This window comes from Eucalyptus grandis, chromosome 10, assembly GCF_016545825.1.
Source record: "Eucalyptus grandis isolate ANBG69807.140 chromosome 10, ASM1654582v1, whole genome shotgun sequence".
Taxonomy (NCBI): domain Eukaryota; kingdom Viridiplantae; phylum Streptophyta; class Magnoliopsida; order Myrtales; family Myrtaceae; genus Eucalyptus; species Eucalyptus grandis.
The window spans coordinates 35936188-35960664 of NC_052621.1; the positions used below are offsets into that span (position 1 = coordinate 35936188).

The window sequence follows — 24477 nt, forward strand, 5'->3', positions numbered from 1 at the left end:
ATTCAATGGGGCAGAGAGATAGTCAGCACAAAATCGGTTGGTTGCCGGACATCAGCACAAATGGGAAGCGGCCATTTCCCTTTTAAAGGCTTTGGAAAGGTGTCCTTTTTCCGCAATCTTAAATTCCTCGACGGATTCATCGAGAGAGACCCGGAGAATCTATAGACGTACGTAACAAGACCTGAATGCTATGACATACTTCTCAACGTGGACTGGCCAAGTGAAGTAGGAATCAATTTCTATTATGGTTGGCCTGGATTTTCAGCTCAGTGTGCGGAATAGTGAACATTTCATGACGTGCTTTACCTTTTCTTTTCGTACCCTAGTAAAAATGGCTTTGTCAAATGTTTAGCACTAGCAGTGAGGACGCCAATGCTTTTGAAAGTAGGTACTACTAGGCGGTTTGATGTACTGAATTTTGTTAAAGTCACATGAACTGGTAATCATTCTGAAAAGGAGATTTGGCCATAATCACACTTAGATTATAGCTCCTTCTTTTGCCTAAACACAAGTATTGTTCACTATGGACAAGGTGTAGTCTGTACTTAAATATTACATTTACTACAGGTGACTAATTATTAGATGTAAAGGCTACCACTCGACTAAGTAGAAATTGACTTGTGACAGATATGACATGACTTGCTAACACATTATTTTCAAAAAATAAAAATTCTGATATATTTGGACATGTTTATCAATTGCATATATTTATATATACGTGATAAATTATCATTTTAAAAATTGATTTAAATCCACAAATAAATAATAAAAAAGAGCATATAATGAATTTACACTAAAAACATTAATCTATTTTTTAAATATTATTCATTAATTCAATTTAAAACATTCAACTACATTCCATTCCAATAATCTATAATTTGGAGAAAAAAACAAACTATCCACATTTCACTTTCAAATTTGACATGTAACAATAAGTAAAAAGGAAAAATAATGATCCACATTTTACCGTCAAAAGATAGAGTTTCCCTTCTCCCTTTCCTTTTTTTTTTTTTTTCCTTTTTATATATTTACATTTTGACTTATTTCTTGAAATTTTTTAAAATTGACCCGTGTGTGTGTTAGAATCTCATGTCAGGATTCCAGATTTGCATATTATTGACATGTCGGGAGAGTTGACTACATGTCAAACACGTGTTGAAGACACCGACATGGAGGCTCTAAAGAGTGGCCACACTTCCTAGCTGGTTCTCTGCGTAGTCATCATAGAATGACATGAATGGAGAGCGACCACTTTCCTGCAGAGGAATTTGGGAAAGCAGCTCACTTCCAGAATCATAGGGTAGGTTCATGTACTGTCGGCACAGTGGGTGAGGATGCTAAACTTCAGCATTCGTGAACGAGTAAAGAATCCAGTCCTCGAATGATAAGCAGATTATAAGGTGCTGCACCTCTTTTCTAAAAAATAAAGAATTTTGACACATTTCGACACGTTATATATTAAATATATTTTTATATAAATACATAAATATTAATATTAAAAAAGAGTCTAGAATTAATTCACACTAAAAATATTAATTCAACATTTGTTAATATTAGTCATTATTTTAATTTGACAAATTTAATTGCATTCCATTACAATAATACATAAAATTTAGGGGAAAAAACATTGTTTAAAGGAAAATTGCTGAGGTAGTATTTTTAAATTTATTTATTTATCCTAAGTGGCATTTTTATTACTTTTTCATTGTAAATTTTTTTTTAAAAAAGCTAAAATAATTCTAATAAAACAAATCTGAAAAGAAGAAGAAGAAGAGAGGCACGATCATTGTTGGGCACGTTGCTACCCCTGTCAGCAGAGTGCCTAGCCACCGTCGGAGGGGGCCGGGGAGGTGGCGAAGGGGGGATGACCCTCGCTAGGTCCGAGCGAGGGTGCGGTGTCGCCTAGGTTTAGGTGAGCCTTGCACGGGCCTTAGTCGAGGCATTCCCCAGATTTGGGCGAGCCTCTTTAGCCCTTGCCTGGCCGACAATGGCCTTGCCCGGGGCAGTGAGGGTTGCCTCCCACCTCTGCTGCCTAGGGCCGACTAGGTTGCCAACCCCCTTCAAAGGTGGTAGCGACAGTAGCGGCGCTTGGCCACCAGCCCTATCTTTTTTTTTTTGATTGTATATTTACATTTTGACTCCTTAAGTATTGAAAATTTTAGAATCCCGTGTGTGTCGGAGTGTATTGAAGAGAGTTGAGTACGTATCGGATTTTTCAACACTCGTTGATTGCGTGTCGGATACGTGTTGGAGTGTCGGACACAACATGAGGGCTTCCATAAAGTGTCGACACTACATTGATCCCCATTACTTCTCGCATGTCAATCCATGAAGTTGTTGATTCGTATCGATCCCATGTTTCAATAGAATCGTTTCATAATAGTCTTGTTCCTATAATTTATGTAGGTAGATAATTCCCATTGATTAAGTTTGCTATTGAAGTCTGTCCCTAGTTTCTCTTGAAGCTCCCCATGGTTAAAACTGCTTTTGAGGTCTAGACGGCCACTCCAAAATGAGTAATTTTTCCACTCATGAAAGTTGACCTGCTTTTTTTTTTTTTTTTTTCTGTTCATCTTCCCATCTTCGGAAGGGAAATGATTAGGGTGCACATGGCAACATTTATATTCCGGAGGACTATTTCTTTTCAGAAATAGTTTTTTTTTTTTTTTTCTATTTCTACCCTAGGAACAATTTTTGAGTAAAATAAGGTGTTTGATAATTATTCAAAATTTCTATTCTTGGAATAGAAAAAGAATAGAAATGCATTTGATAAAAATTTATAGATTTTTGTATTTATTTATTTTTATTCTTATTCATGGACCGCCAATCGTCGTTGCACGATTGTCGCACGACCGTTGCACAACCGTCGCATGACCGCCGCACGACCACCACACGACCACCGACCGTCGCCGGCGGTGGCCAGTGAGTTGTGGGTGGCGGTCTGCGGTGGCATTCGGTAGTGATGGTTGGCAGTCATGCGGCGACAGGCAATGGTCATGCAACAATTGGCAACGACAGGCTGTTGGCAGACGGTGGTGGTTGTTGGCTGGTGAGCCATGGGTGGCGGCTGGTAGGCTATGAGTGGTGGCAATTGTCACCGGGTGATCCAAGCCGCGGTGGCCGCGGGCGGCAGGAGGTGGTCGACGGTTGGCAAGCAACCGGCAGTGGTTGCAACAAGGAAGAAGAACAAAAGAAAAATAGAAAAGAAAAAAAAAACTTATTTCTAGAAGTTGTTCGGGAACAAGAAGCTACCTTTTTTTTTTCTTGTTTTTGTTCCAAATCTATTCTCCAGCCACTTTTTTATTCACGGGAATAGAAAAATAAGTTGGCGTTACCAAATAGATTTTCGTTATTTTTTTGTTCCAGGGAACAAAAGAATAGAAATCAGGAGAAATAGAAATGTTACCATGCGTGCCCTAAATCTCCCATGCCTATCTCCATTCCATTGCCAATTCTTGAACATTTCTTTTTGCTTCCAGAGTCAGTTTTGCGATTTACATCTAGATTTGCTCAAAGAAGAAATATTCTTCATTGTGGTAATGGTAATCCACACAGACTGTATTAATGACGATTAGGTCATTCAAGGGGATACGCATTATGCATAACATAAATAAGAGCATTACCTCGGCTCATTTTAAAAAGTACTCGACTCTGTTCTTCAATGGCAATAGTGAGTTCACCAATGCATCTCTTCAAATTGTTTGTTTTGATCTAAGTACCATTACTACGATAAGCGATAGGCGTTCTCCATTTGTTACACTGTTGACTCCAGACAAGAAGTGGCTTAATCTGAGCAGGAATGACGCATTATCGGAGGGAAGTGCTGAGGTATGTGAAAACGCATCACTTTAAGACTTATTGTGTCTTTGATTTTGAGTTTTTTTTCCTGGTTTATGCATTGATACTGAAGTTTCACCTTTTTATGACTTTTGTTGGAAATAAGAGTGAAGATCTTGGAGGCTGATTCTGATTATGATTGATTTCTGTAGATCATTGATTAGTGTAGTAAATATGAAATAGTAATTCATGTATATTATCTTTCCTATTTCATTCTTTCATTCTTACATTATAAGTGGCGTAATGTACTTGCATACAATACATAATACAAGAGAAAATTTTCCCAAATCTCTTTTCCCTTTATATCATGGTATCAAAACCTTCTTACCCTGGGCTTCCGCAACCCTAGAATTGCCATCGTTTTTCTTTTGATCTGTTGCTATAAATTTCTTCCTACTGAACAAATCAGCAAAGCGATTAGGAATTCGTTTTTTTATACCATGGCAAAGGATAAGAATATTGCAAGTTCCTCGGTAGAGAATTCTCCACTCTAGAATCAAACGCCCTCACCATTTGATCAAGTCGAATCAATTGATCAAGAAGGGCAGATTGATAATACCAACGATGTTTCTGCCCTTGCTCCAGCGCAAATCCCTAGGCCAACTCATTGGCCCTCAGTCTAGTGGTATCCCACACAGTACAGTGGGCCACTAAGTCGGGATAGATCCCACCTCTGTATGGGACCAACCTAACTGGTGAGTCGGGCCAGACAATTGCGGGTCACATACCCGGGTCAATACCGGGTCAGGGAACGGAGCCCTACCTGGTTCAACATGCACTCATGCCTTACCCATTTCCTTTCAATGGCGGCAGCCGCTTGGAGCTTGGAGATCCACTCTACACATCGTTGGCGGATGGACTGGAGCTACGCCTAATTAGCCAACAACTTATTGGACTGGCGAACTACCATTCTTAGGCACGGGACCTTCGGCGGGCGCTTGTCACTAAGGAAAAGGAAGGGTATATCGACGGAGTTGTGCCTTACCCGATAGGGGAGCGATTGTAGAGGCATTGGCGATGATGCAACCAATTGGTACGCACCTGGATTGGGAACTACTTGGCACCCGAAGTCGCGGTTGGCCTCCCTCTAACAGAAGATTCGAAGACAGTATGGGAAAACATATGAGAAATGTATGGGAAATTAGATTGGGCAGATTATTCTCATTGACCCAGGCCTTGTCCGAATTAAAATAGGGCAACCTTTCGGTCATCGCGTGTTTCAACCGGTTATCAGCCTTGTGGAACAAAATCGAAGAAAACCAATGGGTTGCCGCGGCTGAGTAGGCTCGGGTCAGTGAAGGAAGAAGCTTCACGGCATTCCCACCTGGTTTTGTTTTGACGGAGATGATGATTGGCGCCGGTGGAGGGTTCGAACCTACGGGTGGATAGACGAAGATGAGAGGTTACGCGGCCTTGGCAACGAAGAAGGAGGAAGACAACCCTAGGTCTTCACAAATGGACGACTGGGATCACAGATCTGGATCAGACGGACTGGATAAAATCTTTGGATTTGATAGTTGAGGAAAGCGCGTTGGATTCGACGGCCTGGATTAGTTTTTTGGGCTGGATGGCTGGGATCGACGTGCATGATCAGACGGCTCTCATTTGAGCTTCTCCTCAACTGAATCAGAGGGACACTATTTTGCCACGTCAGCACCAACCTATAGGGGATCTTATGGTGCACGAAATGCCACGTCAGCAACGAAGGTCAGTGGACAAAATTCCAAAATTAAAAATAAATATTGCAAATATTGCAAACGTCCACACCACACTGTCGATACATATTGGAAATTACACAGGAGGCCTAATGATAAAAAAAGGAGAGGGAGTCTTTAGTTTATCAGGTTTATGCATAGAAGAACGGTGGGACACCTCATCAGACTATCACCCAAGAACAATATGAGAACATTATGCAAGCTTTGAGCCAACTTAAGAGTAGTGACACTGGTGCGGGATTTTCAGGTACTTTTCTCTATGAAAAGAATTCATTATCTGTTGATGCATGGATTATCGATTCAGGCGCTAGTGATCACATAGTTTGCAATGAATATTTGTTTCCCCATGTCCATAAGAACACACAATCTCCTATTACGGTGCGTCTTCCAAATGGGAACATTACATATGTTACCAAAATCAGTACCGTACATATCAGTCAGAACTTTGTCCTTAAAAATGTCTTTTACATTCCAGATTTTGAGTTTAATCTTCTCTCTGTCTCCAAAGTATGTATGGATAATTCCTGTAAAGCCATATTCAATTCTGAAAATTGTGTCTTTCAGGACCATTTGACTGGCAAAGTGATGGGCTTAGGTAATGTGGCACAAGGACTTTATTTTTGGATCAATTCCCCAGGAGATTTAGAGTTATTAAATAAGAGCATTTATTGTAATGCAATCAGTCATAATAAGAATCTCCTTTTTCATCAACGATTGGGTCGCAATGCATGGTTTCCTCACCTGAAACGTCCAATATGTCCTTCAGCTAAACAATCTTGAGCACCTTTTCCAGTTAGTACCTCTTGAGCAAAAAATCCATTTTCATTGCTTTATATGGATATATGGGGTCCTTATCATACTCCTCATTGCGATGGATCTCATTTTTTTTTCTTACAATCGTTGATGACCATACTCATGCCACTTGGTTATATCTTATGTAGTCAAAGAGTCAAACATTTACTCATTTATCAAAATTTCTTTCCTTAATTAGGAATTAATTTGGAAAATCTGTACATCGAATTCATACAGATAATGGGCGTGAATTCTTTACCTTTGATTGCATAACATTATTGTCTACTCATGTGATACTCCATGAAAGTTCTTGCACTTATACTCCACAACAAAATGGAATTATGGAACGAAAGCATAGACATCTTTTAAAAGTAGCTCGTGCACTCAAATACCAAGCATCCATTCCTGACGATTTTTGGGGAGACTGTGTGGTTGCAGCAGCCTATTTGATTAATCGCATGCCAACTAAGATTCTTAATGGTAAAACTCCATTTGAGATGCTTTATAAGAAATGGCCGGATAATAGTCATCTTAGAGTATTTGGTTGTTTATGTTATGCAACCAATGTGAGTCCTCAGGACAAAATGGGTCCTCATGCAACCCGATGTGTCTTTATGGGATATCCTCCTCTTCAGAAGGGATATCGGGTTATGGAGATTTCTACAGGGAATTTCTTTACAAACAAAGTTGTTATTTTTCATGAAGATGTATTTCCTTCCAAGGAAAAGTTGTCTTCATCGCAAGACACTTTATCAGAGAGCAACCGTTTTTTTTTTTTTTTTTTTTTTGTTTGATGAAGATTTATCATTGGCGCTTGGATTTCTTGTGGCGTCGGAATACTCTATGACATTAGCACCAACGGAATCTCCAAGTCCAGAGGTGGAATCACCAACTTTATCTTCTTCAACAATGGATACATCAAGTTGATCTTGAATTATCAATAATTCCTAAGCATACAATTGAACGACCTCGATGTTCTGGAAGACAGACTCGCCCACCTATGTGGACTAAAAACTATATATGTTCAGCTGCGAGTTCTTCAGGTACACAATATCATATTTCCTCATATGTTTCATTTAGCCAATTATCGCTGGAACACGTGTTGTATCAGTCGAATAACAGAAGAACATGAACCATCTTTGTTCACTGAAGCGGCAAAAGATCCTTGGTGGCGACACGCAATGGAGTCAGAGCTTAATGCACTCATGGCAAGTCATACATGGGATGTTGTTCCCTTACTATTGCATCGAAAACCCATCGGATGTGAATGGATTTACAAAATCAAGTTCAAATTAGATGGTTCTATTGAACGCTACAAAGCTCGATTGGTAGCTAAAGGCTTCACCCAAAAGAAGGTTTGGATTATCACGAGACCTTCTCTCCAGTAGCAAAGGAAGTTACTGTACAGTCCTTCTTATCTGTTGCGGCAATACGCAATTGGTCCTTACATCAAATGGATGCCCACAATGCCTTTCTTCATGGTGATCTAGATAAAGAGATATATATATATATATATATATATATATATATATATATATATATATATATGGATCTTCCCCAAGGATTACGTAGACAGGAGGAGTATCGGGCATGTCGTCTTCGCAAATCCTTGTATGGACTGAAACAAACATCTAGACAATGGTATGCCAAGTTTGCTGCTGCATTAACCCATGCAGGTTTTCAGCATTCTAAGCATGATTATGCTTTATTTACACGGACTGTTGGAAATTCATCAATTTATTTGCTAACATATGTTGATGATATACTGGTTATGGGAAATAATGATTCTCATGTTGCAAAACTCAAGGAATATTTGCACTCCACTTTCCACATCAAGGATTTGGGACCTCTCAAAAATACTTTCTTGGCATCGAGATTGCTAGATCTAATAAAGGAATCTCCCTTAGTCAAAGAAAATTTATCTTGGAAATCGTCTCTAAAGTAGGGTTATCAGGTTGCAAGCCAGCTGTAATTCCCATTGAACAGAATGTCAAGTTGATGACACATGAGTATGATCTCAACTCCTCTTCATCCAGCGAGGATTCATTACTTAGGGATCCATTAGGATATCAACGACTTGTTGGAAAATTGATATATCTTACTATGACAAGACCTGATATGTTATGCAGTGCAAATACTTAGCCAATTCATGCATATGCCAAAGCAGTCACATATGAATGCAACCTTGAAGGTTGTAAAATACTTGAAGGGGTGTCCGGGACTCGGTATATTTCTATCCCGTGAGTGTAATATGAAGATGACAGCCTTTTGGCAGCACGGATTATGCTACTTGCCCAATGACTAGGAGGTCTATCACTGGTTTTGTATAAAGTTGGGAAAGTCGTTGATTTCGTGGAAGACAAAAAAGCAGTCTATTGTATCAATGTCATCAGCCGAGTCAGAATATCGAGTCATGGCGAAAGCTACTTGCGAAATAGTTTGGATATGAGGACTAGTCTCAGACTTAGGAATACAAGTCGGTGGACCAAGTGAATTGTTCTGTGATAATGATGTTGCACTTAATTAGTAGCAAATCTAGTTTTTCATGAGAGAACGAAGCACATAAAAATTGATTGTCACTTCACTTGGGACAAGATCAAGGAGGGAGCTCTCGTAACAAAGGGAATCAGAACAGTAGAACAACTTGCGGATATCTTCACTAAGCCGTTATGCCAAAGACAACACAAGTTCCTGTTGAGCAAGCTAGGTGTCCTTGACATATATAGGCCACTAGCTTGAGGGGGAGTTGGAAATAAGAGTGAAGATCTTGGAGCTGATTTTGGTTATGATTGATTTCTGTAGATCATTGATTAGTGTAATAAATAGGAAATAGTGATTCATGTATATTATCTTTCTTATTTATTATTTCATTCTTACATTATAAGTGGCGCAATGTACTTGCATACAATACATAATACAAGAGAAACGTTTCCCAAATCTCTTTACCCTTTTTGTCAACTTTGCTATGTACTTGTCAGTATGCTACAGTAAACTTGACCCACGGCAGGTTCATGGGAGCTCGTGCAACAATAAATTTGTGGAATCCTGCCGTCGTTTATCCAGAAGTCAGTTTCTCCCAAATTTGGCTCGAAGCAGGCCCCGAAGAGAGTTTGAACACAGTGGAAACGGGATGGTTGGTAAGAACTTACGTTGATCGACTCCGAAAATTTTAGCATGATTTGCTTTCTAATGTTTGTAGATATAGAAGATGAGTAGTTTGTGTTTCTATTGTAGGTCGATACAGTTTCTTATCCCCGCAATCAGGCGAAGATGTTCACATTTTATACCGTGAGTTCTTAACTCTTTTCAGTGCTTACAATTCAACTTTCATAAGTACGTCAAATTTTGACCTGCTTTCCTTGGGTGGACTTTAGGCAGATGGGTATCGTACTCCCTGCTACAATCTCGACTGCGATGGATTCCGACTAAAATAGGGCAGCAGATATGCTCCAAACAATCTGCTTCTACCAGTTTCCATCTATGATGGACCGCAAGTCGAGATAACTATAGCCATATGGAAGGTAATTGAACAATCTTTTTAGTAAATACACATGGGATATCTTCTGAGTCTTCTGTCTCTTAATAAAAATATTTCAGGATCAAGTTACTGGAGATTGGTGGCTGCGCATTCAGGATGAAAATGTAGGGTACTGGCATAAAGATCTCTTCACTCATCTAAAGGGCCTGCAGAAGCAATTCATTGGGGTGGAGAGATAGTCAACACAAAGCCGAGGGTCCTCATACGTCAACGCAAATAAGGAGCGGCCATTTCCCTTCCGAAGGCTTCGGAGGGGCGTCCTATTTCCGCCATCTTAAATTCCTCGACGACGGATTCATTGAGAGAGACCCGGTGAATCTTCAGACGTTTGTGACAAAACCTAATTGCTATGACTTACTGCTCTACATGGACCCGCCTGGGACATTTGGTGTCAATTTCTATTATGGGGGCCCTGGATTTTCATCTCAGTGTCCCATATAGTGATCCCATCATGAAATGCTTTCCCTTTTCTTTTAGTAACCAAATAAAATTGGCTCTATCAGATGCTTAGCGCTAGCAGTAAGGATGCCGATGTACTGAATGTTGCTAAAAGTCTGCTTATGAAGTGGTAAGCATATTGAAAAGAGAGCATTTGGCTATAGTCGTACTTTTTGATTGCATTTCCTCCTTTCTCCTAAACACAAGTGTTGTTCAGTGTAGAAAAGGTTTGGTTTCTACTTAGATATTACATTTACTATGGTTAATTAACTATTAGATGTAAAATTGATTAAATACTACATTTATGACAGGTAATCCTACAGTAACTTTTTTCAATATGGCTTTCTACTTGCACTAAACTATTGGATAGTCGAATTTGGAGAAAGTTGAATTTATTTCATTGCTGCGGCTGTGGATGAGAAGCGGTAACCGGTCCATCTCATTATCTATTTATTCGATTAATTAAATAATAGATCTATTCTTTAATTTCTCTGTATGCGAGGGAATCCTTCTTAAGCAAAACTTAGCGTTAAGGACTAATTATGAGCTTCACTTGTAGACATGTCCTTCTCTCTCTTTTCCTTTGTGTTAGCTAGATGACCTTCCACCACGTCTCTTCTAAAGCATATGAAACGAAGTCATGACTGACCAGACATTCTATGTGACGTCAGGCTGAGGATGTTGGAATTCGTCCGGGACATGAGTAATTTACTAGAAATTGGTGGTTAAGAAGAAATGGTGAGTGGATGCTATCATATTCGACGAGGTGCTGTCTGTCACCAGCTATGCAATCGAATTTTTCAAAAATCTATTCTTGAAAGTTTTGTATTCTAGTTAGAGAGATTCCGGAATACGTTTGGGAAAATTTATTGATTGCCTAGGCCCTGTGAAGTGCAAGTGGGGAGGTTTTACTTTTTCTGATACCAGACATATAAAATGTGGAATCAACCCAACAACTCGTGATTTTGCAAAAGTCAAAAATAGACATCCACATTAATCTCCTCACCAGCTATTCCAGCAAAAATTAGTGAATTTTAGAGGGGAGAAGATGCGCAAAGATTAAAAGTAGGAGCTTGTTAATAGATTTGGTCTTAATGAATCGATGACAATAGAACCTTAAGATCTCGAGTTCTTTAAGCTGTAAAACTCAGACACCTGTCTTACCGGGTAATCTCCAGATCAAACTATATTATATATTTTCACATGGACATAGATTAAATCAAGAATTCCGTCTGAAACATGTGCAATTTTGAAAAGTCAAGTTGATGGAGATAACTTGCGTCCAGATCGATGCTCATTCATGTTGTTTGGTATCTAGTGATTCGTAGAAGAACACGGCAATTTCATATGCAGGAAGGGCCGAACATCTATTGTGATTTTTGGTCAAAGACAAAGGGTTCAATGCATTTCTGACCATCCTTGAACCTTCAAAGCACAATAAGAGCGAAGACATCAATGTGAGATCCGAATCCTATCCCCTTCAACATTGTTCTTCAAGAGCTTCATTTAAACGCGCGTAATAAAGTCAATCTCTCGGTAACACATCCTGATCACAAAGTTTATGAAGAATCCGTACAAAGAGATCTTCCATCATATCTTGCTCATTTAACTTATCAAGTCGTTGAATATGTGAGCAGTGACGCTTGTTTAGTCCAAGAACGGATCTGGTCGATCTAAATCTACGAAGAACCGGGTGGGGCCACGATTGTAAAACTGGCCATGATAGATCCTATTCTGATGAAAGTCTATGATGTTTAGTTTTGTTCACTTTGGGTATGTTTGGATTGATTTTCATCATTCACCTTTTCATTTTTTACTTTATCAAAATGTGACGGCTTACATATTGAAACATTTGGAAATTTCACAAAGCACGTAAACGCGTATTGTAAAATATGAAACATTTGGAATTTAGACACCTTGAGCTTTGTCGGCATCGAATCGAGTTCGACTAAGATCTGAGTCAAAATCGACAGATTTCAGTCGACCTCGATGAACATGAGTATAGCTCGCCAGGTCGCGGCTCAAGGGTGGGCGGGTTGCGGTTTTGGGCAAATGGGCTTTCATCGCGGGTGGATTTGAAATGATGAGAGGGACAAAATTGGGAAAATGGCGAGTTCATAAGTCCGATCATATGTTAAATGCAACTTTGGATGTTAATCGTAGGTTTCTAAAACTCAAGGTGCGAATTAATATATAATTAAAACGCGAGGATGATTTTTAAAATTTTCTTCCAAAGAAAAATCAAGTCGGAATAATAATACTCGAATGTTTCACCAATTCCATTTGTGACATCGCATGTTGGAGCAATCACGAAAGAGCACGTGCTCGGAGTATAGGGACATGATGCTCTCCAACCTGGTCCGATGTCATCCTCATTCGAGGCACTTTTCACCCCGTGAAGTCCTCAATTGAACTTTTCATGATTTTGGCCTTGCGTGCTAATGACTTGGAAAGTCGTAACATGCTATAGACTGCATTTGGCTGTGGTTATCATTTGTGCGTGCCTTTTTAACGGTGACATTTATCAAGCGATCTATATGCATATTTACTTTTTCAGGAAAATAAAAAAAATTTAAAAAAAGTCACATACCTCGATTTCATATAGTACAATTTAAATGTGCATTTTATTCAGAAAAGAGTGCTGCACACGTTTCAAATAACAGGGGCATAATGGTCTTTACACGGGGATTCATCCCCGAGGGGCGTGTGCATGCAGACGTGTGGGAACCTCGCTTTTTCTCCGAAGCCTCTTCACTTTCGAGAATTCCCGAGTCGTTTCCAATCGAGTTCTCTCTCCAGTCTCTCTCTGCAGGCCCTAGATCAATCCATCGATCGATCTCACGTAAGGTCAGCGATCGCGATCTATGGGGAGCACCGAGCAGCTTCGGAAGCAAATTTTGGACCTCAAGCTCACCTCCAAGTCGCTGCTGCAGCGGTAGGCGCGGAACTGCGAGAAGTAGCGGGAGGCCGAGAAACTCAAGGTCAAGAAGGCCATCGAGAATGGCACCATGGACGGCGCCCGCATCTACGCCGAGAGCGCCCATCCGGAAGCGCACCAAGCGGATGAGCACCTGCACCTCGACGCCGTCGTGGCACGGCTGGGCACTCAGGCCAAGATGACCACGATCATCAAGTCCACTGAGAACCTTTAGAATGATGACAAGTACCTATATGTTGTCCGTTGACCTTGGGATAGAATCATAGAGAAGTCAGGAATGGTTAGGCAAAGAGGAGGTTTTTTTTTTTCCTTGTTTCATTCCTGTTTCTAGCTTGGCATGTTAATTGTGTTGCAGCTGGTGTCCCTTGCATCATCCCTAAATGCAATGAAGATTTGAGGAAAAAAGCTTGGGGATGTCATTATGGTTTAACAGGCAAGGGATGTTTTTTTACCCTTAGAAAAGTGTCATGTTTTTAGGGCATTTCTAAAGAGAGATTTTTGTTAGCGAGGGCGACACACGGTTTCGAAGTCCAAAACAAGACGAAAGTTCTGCATTCTATTGGTGTTTTGCAAGTGAGGCTAAGAATAACGTCTCTGATGCATATGTAATGAAATTTTATCCTCAGGATGAGCGTGTTACAACCAGCCTCAGTTTGTCTCCAACTCATGTGGCATGGACAAGAGCGCTGGAGGCTGCCCTTACAAATCTGCTTTTTTTTTTTGGGGTAGATTCATGTATCGGGTGGTTATTTTGTTAGAATGTGAGATGAGACCTGGTGATCTTTTGCGGACAGTGAAACAGACAAGATGACTAGGGGTCTTAAGATGTGAGGGATTCTTAATTCTTGTGAAATCCATTTTGATATTCTTTGCCTATTAAATTGGATTTCACATTTTCTCATCAGACTCTGAAAAGTTAGCCATTTAGGGTGTGTTTGGTAACGTTTTTGTTTAAAAATTGTTCCAGGAAACAGAAATAAAAAAAAGTGTTTCTGTTCCAGGGAATAACTTTTGAACAAAAAAATACGTTTGGTAACTGTATAAAATTTCTGTTTTGGAATAGAAAAAGAAATAAACACGTTTAGTAACCGCACAAAATTTCTGTTTTGGAATAGAAAAGAATAGAAACACGTTTGGTAACGACACAAAATTTCTGTTCCAATTTTTTTTCAAGTGTTTTTTTTTTTTTAATAAAATGCAAACTTGGTATTGAATTATCATTCTCATGAAATGCTCATCAATTTAATTTTGTTCATATTAAGTGAAAACAAACATTCTAAACATGATCATATTTGCTTACTTGGAGGAAAATTTTTTAAGTTTGTACCAAAATTTTCCCAATTGCTTTTTTTTTTTTTTTTAATAAAGTGTAAACTTGGTTTTGAATTCTCATTATCATAAAATGCTCATCAATTTAATTTTGTTCATGGTGAGTAAAGTCAAACATTCTGAACATGGTTATAAGTGCATACTTTGAAGAAAATTTTATAAATAAACTTTGTACCAAATTTTTCTCACGTGCCTTTTTTTTTTTTCAATAAAGTGTAAACTTGGTATTGCATTATCACTCTAATGAAATGCTCATCAATTTAATTTTGTTCATGGTGGGTGAAGACAAACATTCTAAACATGGTCATGTGCATACTTGGAACAAAATTTCGTAAGTAAAATTTGTACAATAAGAGCTAGCTAAAAGAAGAATATTTTATAGATCTCTACATAAACCCTTTCATACATAACATCACAATAATGAAGTAATATAGTTCATTGTTCAACTTCATCACATTGAATTTGATAAGTGAGTACTTAAAAACAAAATTACAAAAGTTGGAAACACAAAGTCATGAAATCTTAGGCATATTATAATCCCTCGCCATTTTATTTGCAATCCTTGTCCTAAGCATGTTTATTCCAGGTGCATCATGCAATGTATCATCTGCAACCTCCACTTCTGTACGTCCGCATGGATACTCCGGATCTCCATATAGGGAAAAGTTTCTATCCATCGCATCTTGATCATGAATGTAATTATGGAGAGCACAACAAACAATTACAACAAGTGCTTGCTTCCGAATTGTAAATGGAGGCATTTGTCTCAAAATGGTGAAGCGATTCTTCAATGCCCCAAATGACCTCTCAATTACATTTCTTAGTGAAGAGTGCTTCTTGTTGAACAATTCTCTTGCTGTCCTTGGTCGTCCCCCATTCCCTCTATACTCGCTTAGATGATACCGATCGCCTCTAAATGGAGTTAAAAATCTTGGAAGTGCTGCATAACCCGAATTTACCACGTAATATTTCCCTATAACATGATATATATAAATTTGTTGTGATATTCAACCATAATATATAATCATAAAATTGTCTTCATAAACAAAGTAAGTACCAGGTGGTGGTCAGGGAAATTGCAGTTGAGGATTTTCGAGTGCTGCTGAAAGCACTCGACAATCGTTGGCAAATTCTTCCCATCCAGCATACACGAAAGTAAATTTCATATCAAAAGAGCAAATACACAGCACATTCTGGGTTGTTCTCCCACTCCTACCTCTAATTGGAATATGCTGAGACACAGGGACGGTAGCATCTATATGGGTGCCATCCATAGCATCTACGCAGCCTTGTCAATATATTAACAATCTAATATCATATAAGATTATCAACTACATGTATTTGACGGTATAAAATCAATATAAAAATCATACCTTGAAGTAGCGTTTATGACTAGGATCAATAAGAATTTATTGTGGAATGACGTCAAAGGACGGTGGTTTGATTATCTCCTTTGAAAGTTTGATCATTGCTTTCAACGTTTTGTTTAAATACTTGCTGATCATTTCTCCTGAATGTTGGAGTCTCTCACATAAATCTTTATTTGAGTTATTGTGAGTAACCACACTTAAGAATATCCCAACTTGTTAATCTATTTGAACATATCGACTATCTTTCAACTAACCCCTTACCCTCATTAAGTCACATAAATTCAGAAAAACATGTCTCTCCATCCTAAATGCTTCATATATCCTATATGAATGTCCACAAACAATCTCCATTATCCATTCTGCTCCTGATAATTGACTGTCCCTAATAGGTTTTCTCGTATGGAAGGACGTGTCCATCGTAGCTAAGCAGAACCACGCTACCAATATGTTAATATCATCACCCAAGAATTGTTCAACTGGTTGTACTTGCTCATTAGACACATTATTTGATCCCCCTTCCATAGTACCTATACAATCACAAAAATGACCAAAACATCAATATAGATTTTGAAAACACATCCCAATAACAATCAATAACATAAGTCATAACATCTCAATAAGATATGCCATTACATATAAGTACAAGAGTCTCAACACTAATCATATTTGAATAAACTAAAGATTAATAGATAATATAAGTTATACAGTCTAATGAAATTCCATGCAATTCATAATATATTTCCAAACATCTACTAAAAGAATTGAAGAAGTCCAATCCTCCTTGCAGGTGTGGATATAATGAAAGCCTCCCTCCATTCACAACTGGCGCATGCTCGTTCCACTGCTTTATTGTAAACATCTTGCTCTATCTCGGGCATACTCAGTAGAATCTGGACCACAACAGATACGGAGAAAGGGTCTACATGTGGTTGTGTAGTCCCTGAGCTCGCAGAGCCACCATCAGATTGACTTGATGACCTAACTTTCAGAAAATCTTGTATGGCTCTGCAAGTTTCAGTAATACCGGATTAGTTACTCTTTCTTCTCCGCTTACTATTTGGAGTTCTATCCAATTTGTGCTTTCCACGAACTGAAGTTCTAGCATCGTCTGTTGTAAAGAGTCTGTCATCACTGTGATGTCCAATGAAACCATTTGCATTGCTACCATCATAGTCACCACCTGCATTGACACCATCTGTATCGCCACCACTGTTGTCACCACCTACATTGTCATCACCATTGGTCATCATCATCCAACACATTCACATCTTGAGCACTTCCTATGGCGTGATCCCCAGTAGCATATGTACCACCAAAAACAATACAGAGCTTAGGATATTGAGGAAATCCATTCTTCTTGAATCTTGCCCACTCGACATTATCCTACAATTTTCACAATAATGACATTTCAGCAATATAATCATATATTTTAAAATTGACATCTGTAATGATATCAAAATGACCACAAAGTTAAGAAATACCTTGATTTTGGATTCCCATATACTTGGATCGTCGACAACAACTCTTTTGTTCACATTATCCCAACCAAATCCCGACTGAGAAATAAGTTTGTGAAAACTGCCATACTGTTTTTTCAGTTTGTTTACCTTGTTCCTCAGCTGTACCATGGTAAATTGGAATCCTATCTGTCTACTGAGTTCAGACTATACATTCCTCCACCCCGCTTTGTTGAAAGTGGAAGAGGTGCGGTTTCCCTTTTTTACCTCATCCACCAATAAACCGATAAGTATATTGGTTACAAACTCTGTCCACTTTGCATTGAATGAGTGTCTCTCAGATGCCATTGAATCTTTGACCGGTTGAGCATCACATGAGTTATGAATTAAATCAATAACATAAAACCATAAGAACTACACTCCATACACAAAATCAGCATGGTAACCTATATGGATCCGTATACCCTATCCTATTTTGTGCACGGTCCAACTAAATTATAAGATCTCTAAGATTAAGACAATGAAAAAAGAAGCCGAAATGCCAACCTTAGCATGCAGATAACTGTTTCCAAAGTTAGCAAATTGCGATTTATGTGGCAGGGACTGGCAAATTGCGGACAGAGCAAGGGAAAAAGAATATGTCTTCATGGATTGGCACCGGCAAGGCGGAACTTTGGATGGGTCCACCGAAGTTCTCAAAGCATCAACGTCGATAATGGATCCACCAACACCAGTATTGTTCACCTGGGAAGGAGACAACTAATTGAGATAGAGTGAGAAACAAGGAAAAGAGAAGGAAACAGTCACCAAAATGAGTGCAAATATGCAAGAGGCTTCCACAATACAAGATAAGTTTTAATTCCACATTGCAACAAAAATCAAATGATGGAGACGGACATTATCATTGCCAAAAATCACTGTACCAAGCCTATTTTGGCAAAACAATCCTTTGAAAATGATTATTTAAGTTTCACAACTTTTATAAAGTAATTAGTTAAATGATTTCAATGACTTAACTTGCTAGAAAATGTAACGTGTTACTATAATAGAAGGGATGAGATTTTGAGAGGTCCTTTTCCTCTCTTTGAAAGTGGCTTCCACAATAAACTCCAAGTCTATCATTTGAAAGTATTTGCGTGTTTTTAATACTACTTGTATGATTTTTCCATTTATCGTTTGATCAATAAGAAAAATTGACTCGCTTCTTATAATTACATTTATTTTATCCAATGATTATCTTGTCAATATTTGTAAGAACCCAATTTGGTTTATGTCGCCTAAGCTCCCAAAAAGAGTACCCTAGTAATCACATAATGTGATGACAATTTAGAATTAGGTGTTTTTTCAACTGGGACTCTTCCATGCAATCTAAAATTTTGGGATATTCTAAACTTCCGCTTAAGGAAAGACATACTTGTTAGTCATCAAACAATACTCTCTCTGTTTAATGTGTCATTCATACAATCATGTTAACTTATCGTTTGATCAACGGGATTGACACTAATACAAGAATTAACAGTATTAGGATGCATCCACCTATGCATCAATCTCTCCTAGTTGCAACACAATCCAAAGATCTTCAACAAGTTCAATAATCAATATCATTAGGCGCTCGCTGCTCTGCTCGCTCGAGCATGAGCAGTGAGCAGAGAAGCAAGCGAGCAGATGCTCGTTGCTTTGCTCGCTCGAGCGTGAGTAGTAGCGAGCGAGCAGAGCATCGAGTAGAGAAGCAAGCGAGCAGACACTCGCTGCTCTTCTCGCTCGCTGTTGCTCACGCTCGAGCGAGTAGACGCTCGTTGCTCTGCTCCCTCGAGCGTGAGCAGCAACGAGCGAGCGAGAGAAGCAAGTGAGCGACGCTCGTTGCTCGCTCGCTCGAGCGTGAGCAGCAGCAAGCGAGCGAGCGGGGCTCGCTACTCGCTGCTTGAGCAGAGAAGCAAGCGAGCGGACGCCGCTGTTCCCGCTCGCTCGCTGTTGCTCATGCTCGCTACTCTGCTCGCTCGAGCGTGAGCAGCAGCGAGTGAGTAGAGCAGGAGCCCTGCTCTGCTCGCTCGAGCAGAGAAGCAAGCGAGCAAACGCTCACTACTTTGCTCGCTTGCTGTTGCTCACGCTCATTGCTCTGCTCGCTCGAGCGTGAGAAGCAATGAGCGAGCAGAGTAGGGCTTGTTGCTCTGCTTGCTCGAGTAGAGTAGGACTCGCTGCAAGCAAACGCTCGAGCGAGCTGCTCATCTGGGCAAGTGTGCTGGTCTAGATCTCGGCAGCAAGCAAACACTTGAGCGAGTTGCTCATCTGGGCGAGCATGCTGGTCCAGATCTCGAGCGAGTAAACGAGCCGCTGCCGTAGATCTGGCGAGCAACGCTCGTCCATATCTGCGAGACTCGCTCGAGCAAGCGTCTCGTAGATTTGGGCAAGCGTTGGCTTGAGCAAGCCCTTACGCTCGAGCTTTGAGCAGCCATCGCCCAGATCTGCGAGGGGTGGCTCTCGCCGAAGCCCTCGTCAATCGGTGAAGGAGCAAAGTGAGCAGGTTCACCTGGTGAAGGAGTAGCGGCTGTCGGCGCCGGAGAGGACGACGGTGGAGAAGCCTGATGGTCTCGAGACAGAGGTGGCTGTCGGCGCCGGAGAGGACGATGGTGGAGAAGTCGGATGGTCTCGAGGCAGAGGTGGCTGTTGGCGTCGGAGAGTGGGAGGCGTCGGAGAAGACGACGGTGGAGAAGATGCAGGAGGAGAGACGGTGTTCGAACGGCTGAGCAAGAAACATAAAAGAAACACGAGAGGAGATGTTTTTGTTCCTTTTTTGTTCTTAAAATGTGTTCCAGAAACAAGAAACAACTTTTTTTTTTGTTTCTTGTTTATGTTCCATATGTGTTTCTGGGAACAAAAAAATAATTTTGGAACAAAAACGCAAACAAACGCTTTTCTGTTCCTTTTTTGTTCCCAGGAACAAAAAAACAAAAAATTTGTTTAAAAACAGAAGAAAGAAATGAAAACAAACGCAGCCTTACATTTCAAATCTCTGCTCATGGCTAATTTCCTTTTCAATTCCCCTGGGTAACTGCAGTATTGACTAGCTTGAATCCGCCCTGCACAATTGGTATGCTTTCTTTCTGCTGGTAATTTGCAAAAGATGTCAGAGACAATGGATTCATTTGAAAAGCAGCTTGCGAACATGTAGGTGCAGGCAGAGTTCACGGAGAGTGCAATGGCTGGGTCGACGTCGCTTTCGACTCCAGAGGAAGAAGTAAACAACTTGATGCAGCAAGCAGCAGATGATTACGGACTGGAAGTCTCTGTCGGTTTGCCACAACCAGCTGCACATGCAATTCCAACTAAATCATCGGAAAAGGTTGATGAAGATGATCTTTCAAGACGGCTTGCAGAGCTCAAGGCCAGAGGTTGAGGTGTCTCAGTTATTTGAGAATGGAATGTCATTTAATGTAAAACTTACGTCGGTGTGGGAATCCTGTTAGATGTCTTAAGAAACTTATTATTCCTTTGTAAATGTGACTGGATATGAACCTGGGTTCCTACGTACCTTGTGGTATCTAGTGTCTCCGCTTGTAATGTTAAGACCCGAGTTTTATCTACTCTGTGAGTTTCTGTGTTCGAATCTACAGTAAGTTGGTTGCATATGCATTGTCTTGTTTATACTTTCAAGAATTTTACCTAAACAGATTTGATTTGGTCGCAACTTTGGGTTGGATTTAGACCTGTTAAATGGGTGGGTTGGGTCGGGTCGAAAATGGGTTGACCCATATTTGACCCATTTAACCCGTTATGACCCATATTCATGTAGTATAAATCAAGTGACTTATACCCAACCCAACCCATATTGCTAAAACCTATTAATATTCTAGAAAAACTCACACCTACTATATGTTAATTGAATTAAAAATTCAAATTAAATTAAAAATAGTAAATAAAATAATTTTTTTAAAAACCTATAAATTGAAATATTTATAAAGAATTAGACCATGTACATGCGTCTCTTGTTTGAAGTGAACATACTATTGATAATTGAAAACGTAATATGAAATTTTTTTAATTAAACTTAAGAAAGCTCATTGTTATAATTTTTTTATAAAAAAAAGTATTGCTAAAACACTTTTACGCAATACAAATTTAATGAAAATATTTTATAAACCTTTTTAAAATATTTTATAAAAATCGAATTTTTAATTATTTTTATTTTTAAAAAATATTATTTTTAGTTATTATATTTTCCTTTTTCTTTTTTTTTCTTCTTTGGTTGGCCGCTGGCCACAACGACAACCGGCGACCGGCCACGGTGAGTTCAAGCCTCGCTAGTCGTCGTCGAGGCCGAGCCTCTCCAGTCGTTGGCTACCACGAGCTCGCATGTCGGCGAGCTTGAGGCTCGCTTGGCTTGTTGTTGGCCGTTGCCGTTCCGCCATCAGCTAAGGAAAGAGGAAAAAGAAAGAAAAAAAAAAGAAAAAAGAAAAAAAAAAAAGAAAAGAAAATTGAAACATGAAAATAATTATAATTTTGATTTTTTTATTAAAAAACATTTTTGTAAAGTTAAAGAGGGAAAGATTGTGTGGAGCTTGGGTTGGAAATTTAGAAATGGGTTTTAAGGTTTTAACCCACTTGATATTTAAATAGATCGAAAATAGATCACAAGTTTTGACCCATTTTTGACCTATTTAAATCAAACTCACTTTTTTGACCCATTTTTAGTTGGGTTGTTAAAAGCTTCTGACCGATATGCAACCCCTATAAATAAAGTATGAGCCCATTTTTACACCTCTTGTTGGACTGAGTGCGGTTGATCCAGTTTCATTATGATCTTAATGGTATAGTTCTCCCAAAGAAAGCAGATGGGTGCTATATCTCGCAACCATCTTTATAGTCCTCCAGAATCTAGGTATGGATGCATATTCATCTGATACCACGTGATTATCTCTGACCGGGATAAACTAGTGCTTGTCCCCATGCTACATCACCATGTAACATATCACCTGTTATTTAAAGGACATGCAATTGCTTTAGGAATTAGATGGCTACTTCTCTTCTCGTGTAAAAATGATCATTGACATTACTTCTATAAGCCCTACCAAAGGCGAAAGATTCAAGTCAAAGCCTCATGAGAATTTTGGCAAATGTCCTTCCCGAAACCTTCATCAATACCCAAAAATGTCCTATGCTAAAGCTGACAGAATCTAAAGCGCTAGGAGCAAACTTCCTAGCAAAGAGGAAACAAAGTGAATGCGTTTGATCGTCGTAACTGCATGAGGAGTTTTCCTAAATTTTCTTGAAAAATTTCTTTGTGATATCGACCTCGCCAAACGTAGCAGAGTGGGGACCGCCTCTCGACCAGTCCACCACCCAAGTGAGGCCTCTATTTGCCTGCAGATCCGGAGATTGGATGGTTAGCACATAGGGAAGTAGTATTCATCCACATAACATGTAGGTCTGCAAAACTTCTTGGACTTCAGAGTAGTAGGTCGAATCTTCTGTTATGTCTATGGCCAGTTTACAATTCACTTCGAACCACTAAGAACCTTTATGTCACTTGGTATGGTTGATGTCTGGTGCCAGCTTCTTGTTGTAGCATCCTCTTCCATATAGAGACCGTCCTCATCAAAAGATCCGATGAAGCTGTACTTGGATCGTGACATGTAAGTATGGACGGTGGTGAGGTTCTGAATTGGAATGCACAATTCAGAGACAAGGACGAACCATTCATTGGACATATCAAGCAGGGCGTTTGCCAAGAGTCTTCTTTCTGCATCACACATGCTCATCAACCTCCACTCCACCACCTTATCAGCACAAACAGAGAGAACACCAAAAGTGCTTTATTGCTTGGACTCACAGAAAATTACTTCTTGACTTGTTGAAGGACCAGATATGGAGATTATAAAGTTTCTTGAAGATTGACATGGACTAGAACCTAACAAAAGATTCGAGATACAATTTTTGAGACAGGCATTAAAAGAATCAAATGTAGAGCATTGAGTCGAAGAATTACGTCACACAGCACCATGTGCCTTTTCATCCTTCTCTTTGTTCTGATTACCCACTTACTCACCATTTTTCATAAGATCATTGGTTCATAACCTTCTCAGCGAGAAGAGGCAGCAAAGTCTGTCCTAGCTGACCACTCTCAAATTCCTATACAACATGCTTATGTATAGTTTCTGTGTTTGATTAGTTCATGTTGTTTTTGAAGAAAATACAACATACTGGTTATAAATGATCGATTTCAATCTTTGGAAGATTTCCATTCTTAATTGGATTGAAATTCAACACATCCTCCAGTGGCCTCCACATTACTGCCCGACTCAATGAAGATTGGTGATGATGGAATTGGGGTATGGTTGTTGAATGCAGCACTATACAAATGTAGGTCGAAGAATTTCATTTATCCTAATTTGATTAGTACTGGCAAATTCAAATCATGGTAAGACTTTTCATGCTTAACTATTTCTATTGGGAGTAATGACAGATATGCCAAGAGACGGGCTTGCGCAAAAAGAGAAGACGGGTTTCGCTAAGCCTAAAGGCACAATGAAAACCACAGAGGTCATTCTTATACCTATTTGTTGGTGTTTCGGTTATTTCTCTGAGATTCAATCACCTTACTCTACATAATAATCTACCCTACGTGAAATGTTGAAATTGAATTGTAATGTTATCCTCCTCCAGTGTCCCGTATAGATGTAACGATCCATTGTCTCGACATCCTCAGGCAACCCTACTTTAATCATCCACTTCTGAAGAATGACATCCTGGAGGCTGGAGGTATTGCTGAATTTAGTTTAATTTGGAACGAATGACGTTCGAATGTTATGGAGATTGGACCAATTTTGATGGTTTTCGGTGATTTTCCTATGTACGATTCTGTTTTTAGCACTTAGTTGGGCTAACAGAAGCCAAATCCATCACCATTATTGTGCCACTTAGAATAAACCAAGCTCAAAACCAAGACAAGATTAACTCAATTTAAGCGTGCATACATGGACGACAGCGTGAGATGCTTTCAGGAGTAGTTTCAGTTTCATTTTCAGGAGTAGTTTCAGTTTCATAGGAAGATGAGCTAGTTAGAGAT

General features: G+C 39.5%; 1 protein-coding gene and 2 pseudogenes across 1 annotated transcript; 2 read left to right on the plus strand and 1 right to left on the minus strand.

The window, feature by feature from the left end:
* The first annotated feature begins 3564 nt into the window (after positions 1–3564).
* On the plus strand, positions 3565–10061 carry LOC104422293. The gene is made up of 5 exons (XM_039303042.1): positions 3565–3828; positions 9323–9481; positions 9579–9632; positions 9779–9865; positions 9942–10061. Exons 1-5 carry the CDS (start codon positions 3565–3567, stop codon positions 10059–10061), a joined length of 684 nt encoding a protein of 227 aa, XP_039158976.1.
* Positions 10062–13124: 3063 nt separating this feature from the next.
* On the plus strand, positions 13125–20925 carry LOC104423045 (annotated as a pseudogene).
* Positions 20926–22499: 1574 nt separating this feature from the next.
* Positions 22500–23170, minus strand: LOC104424146 (annotated as a pseudogene).
* Between the last annotated feature and the right edge of the window lie 1307 nt (positions 23171–24477).

Excerpts from the sequence above, each read along its gene's own strand:
- LOC104422293 (XM_039303042.1), top strand. The coding sequence starts at position 3,565 with ATGACGATTAGGTCATTCAAGGGGATACGCATTATGCATAACATAAAT. Across the intron at positions 3,829-9,322 it reads TATCGGAGGGAAGTGCTGAG|TATGCTACAGTAAACTTGAC; the intron begins GTATGTGAAAAC and ends TGTACTTGTCAG. Across the intron at positions 9,866-9,941 it reads TAACTATAGCCATATGGAAG|GATCAAGTTACTGGAGATTG; the intron begins GTAATTGAACAA and ends AAAATATTTCAG.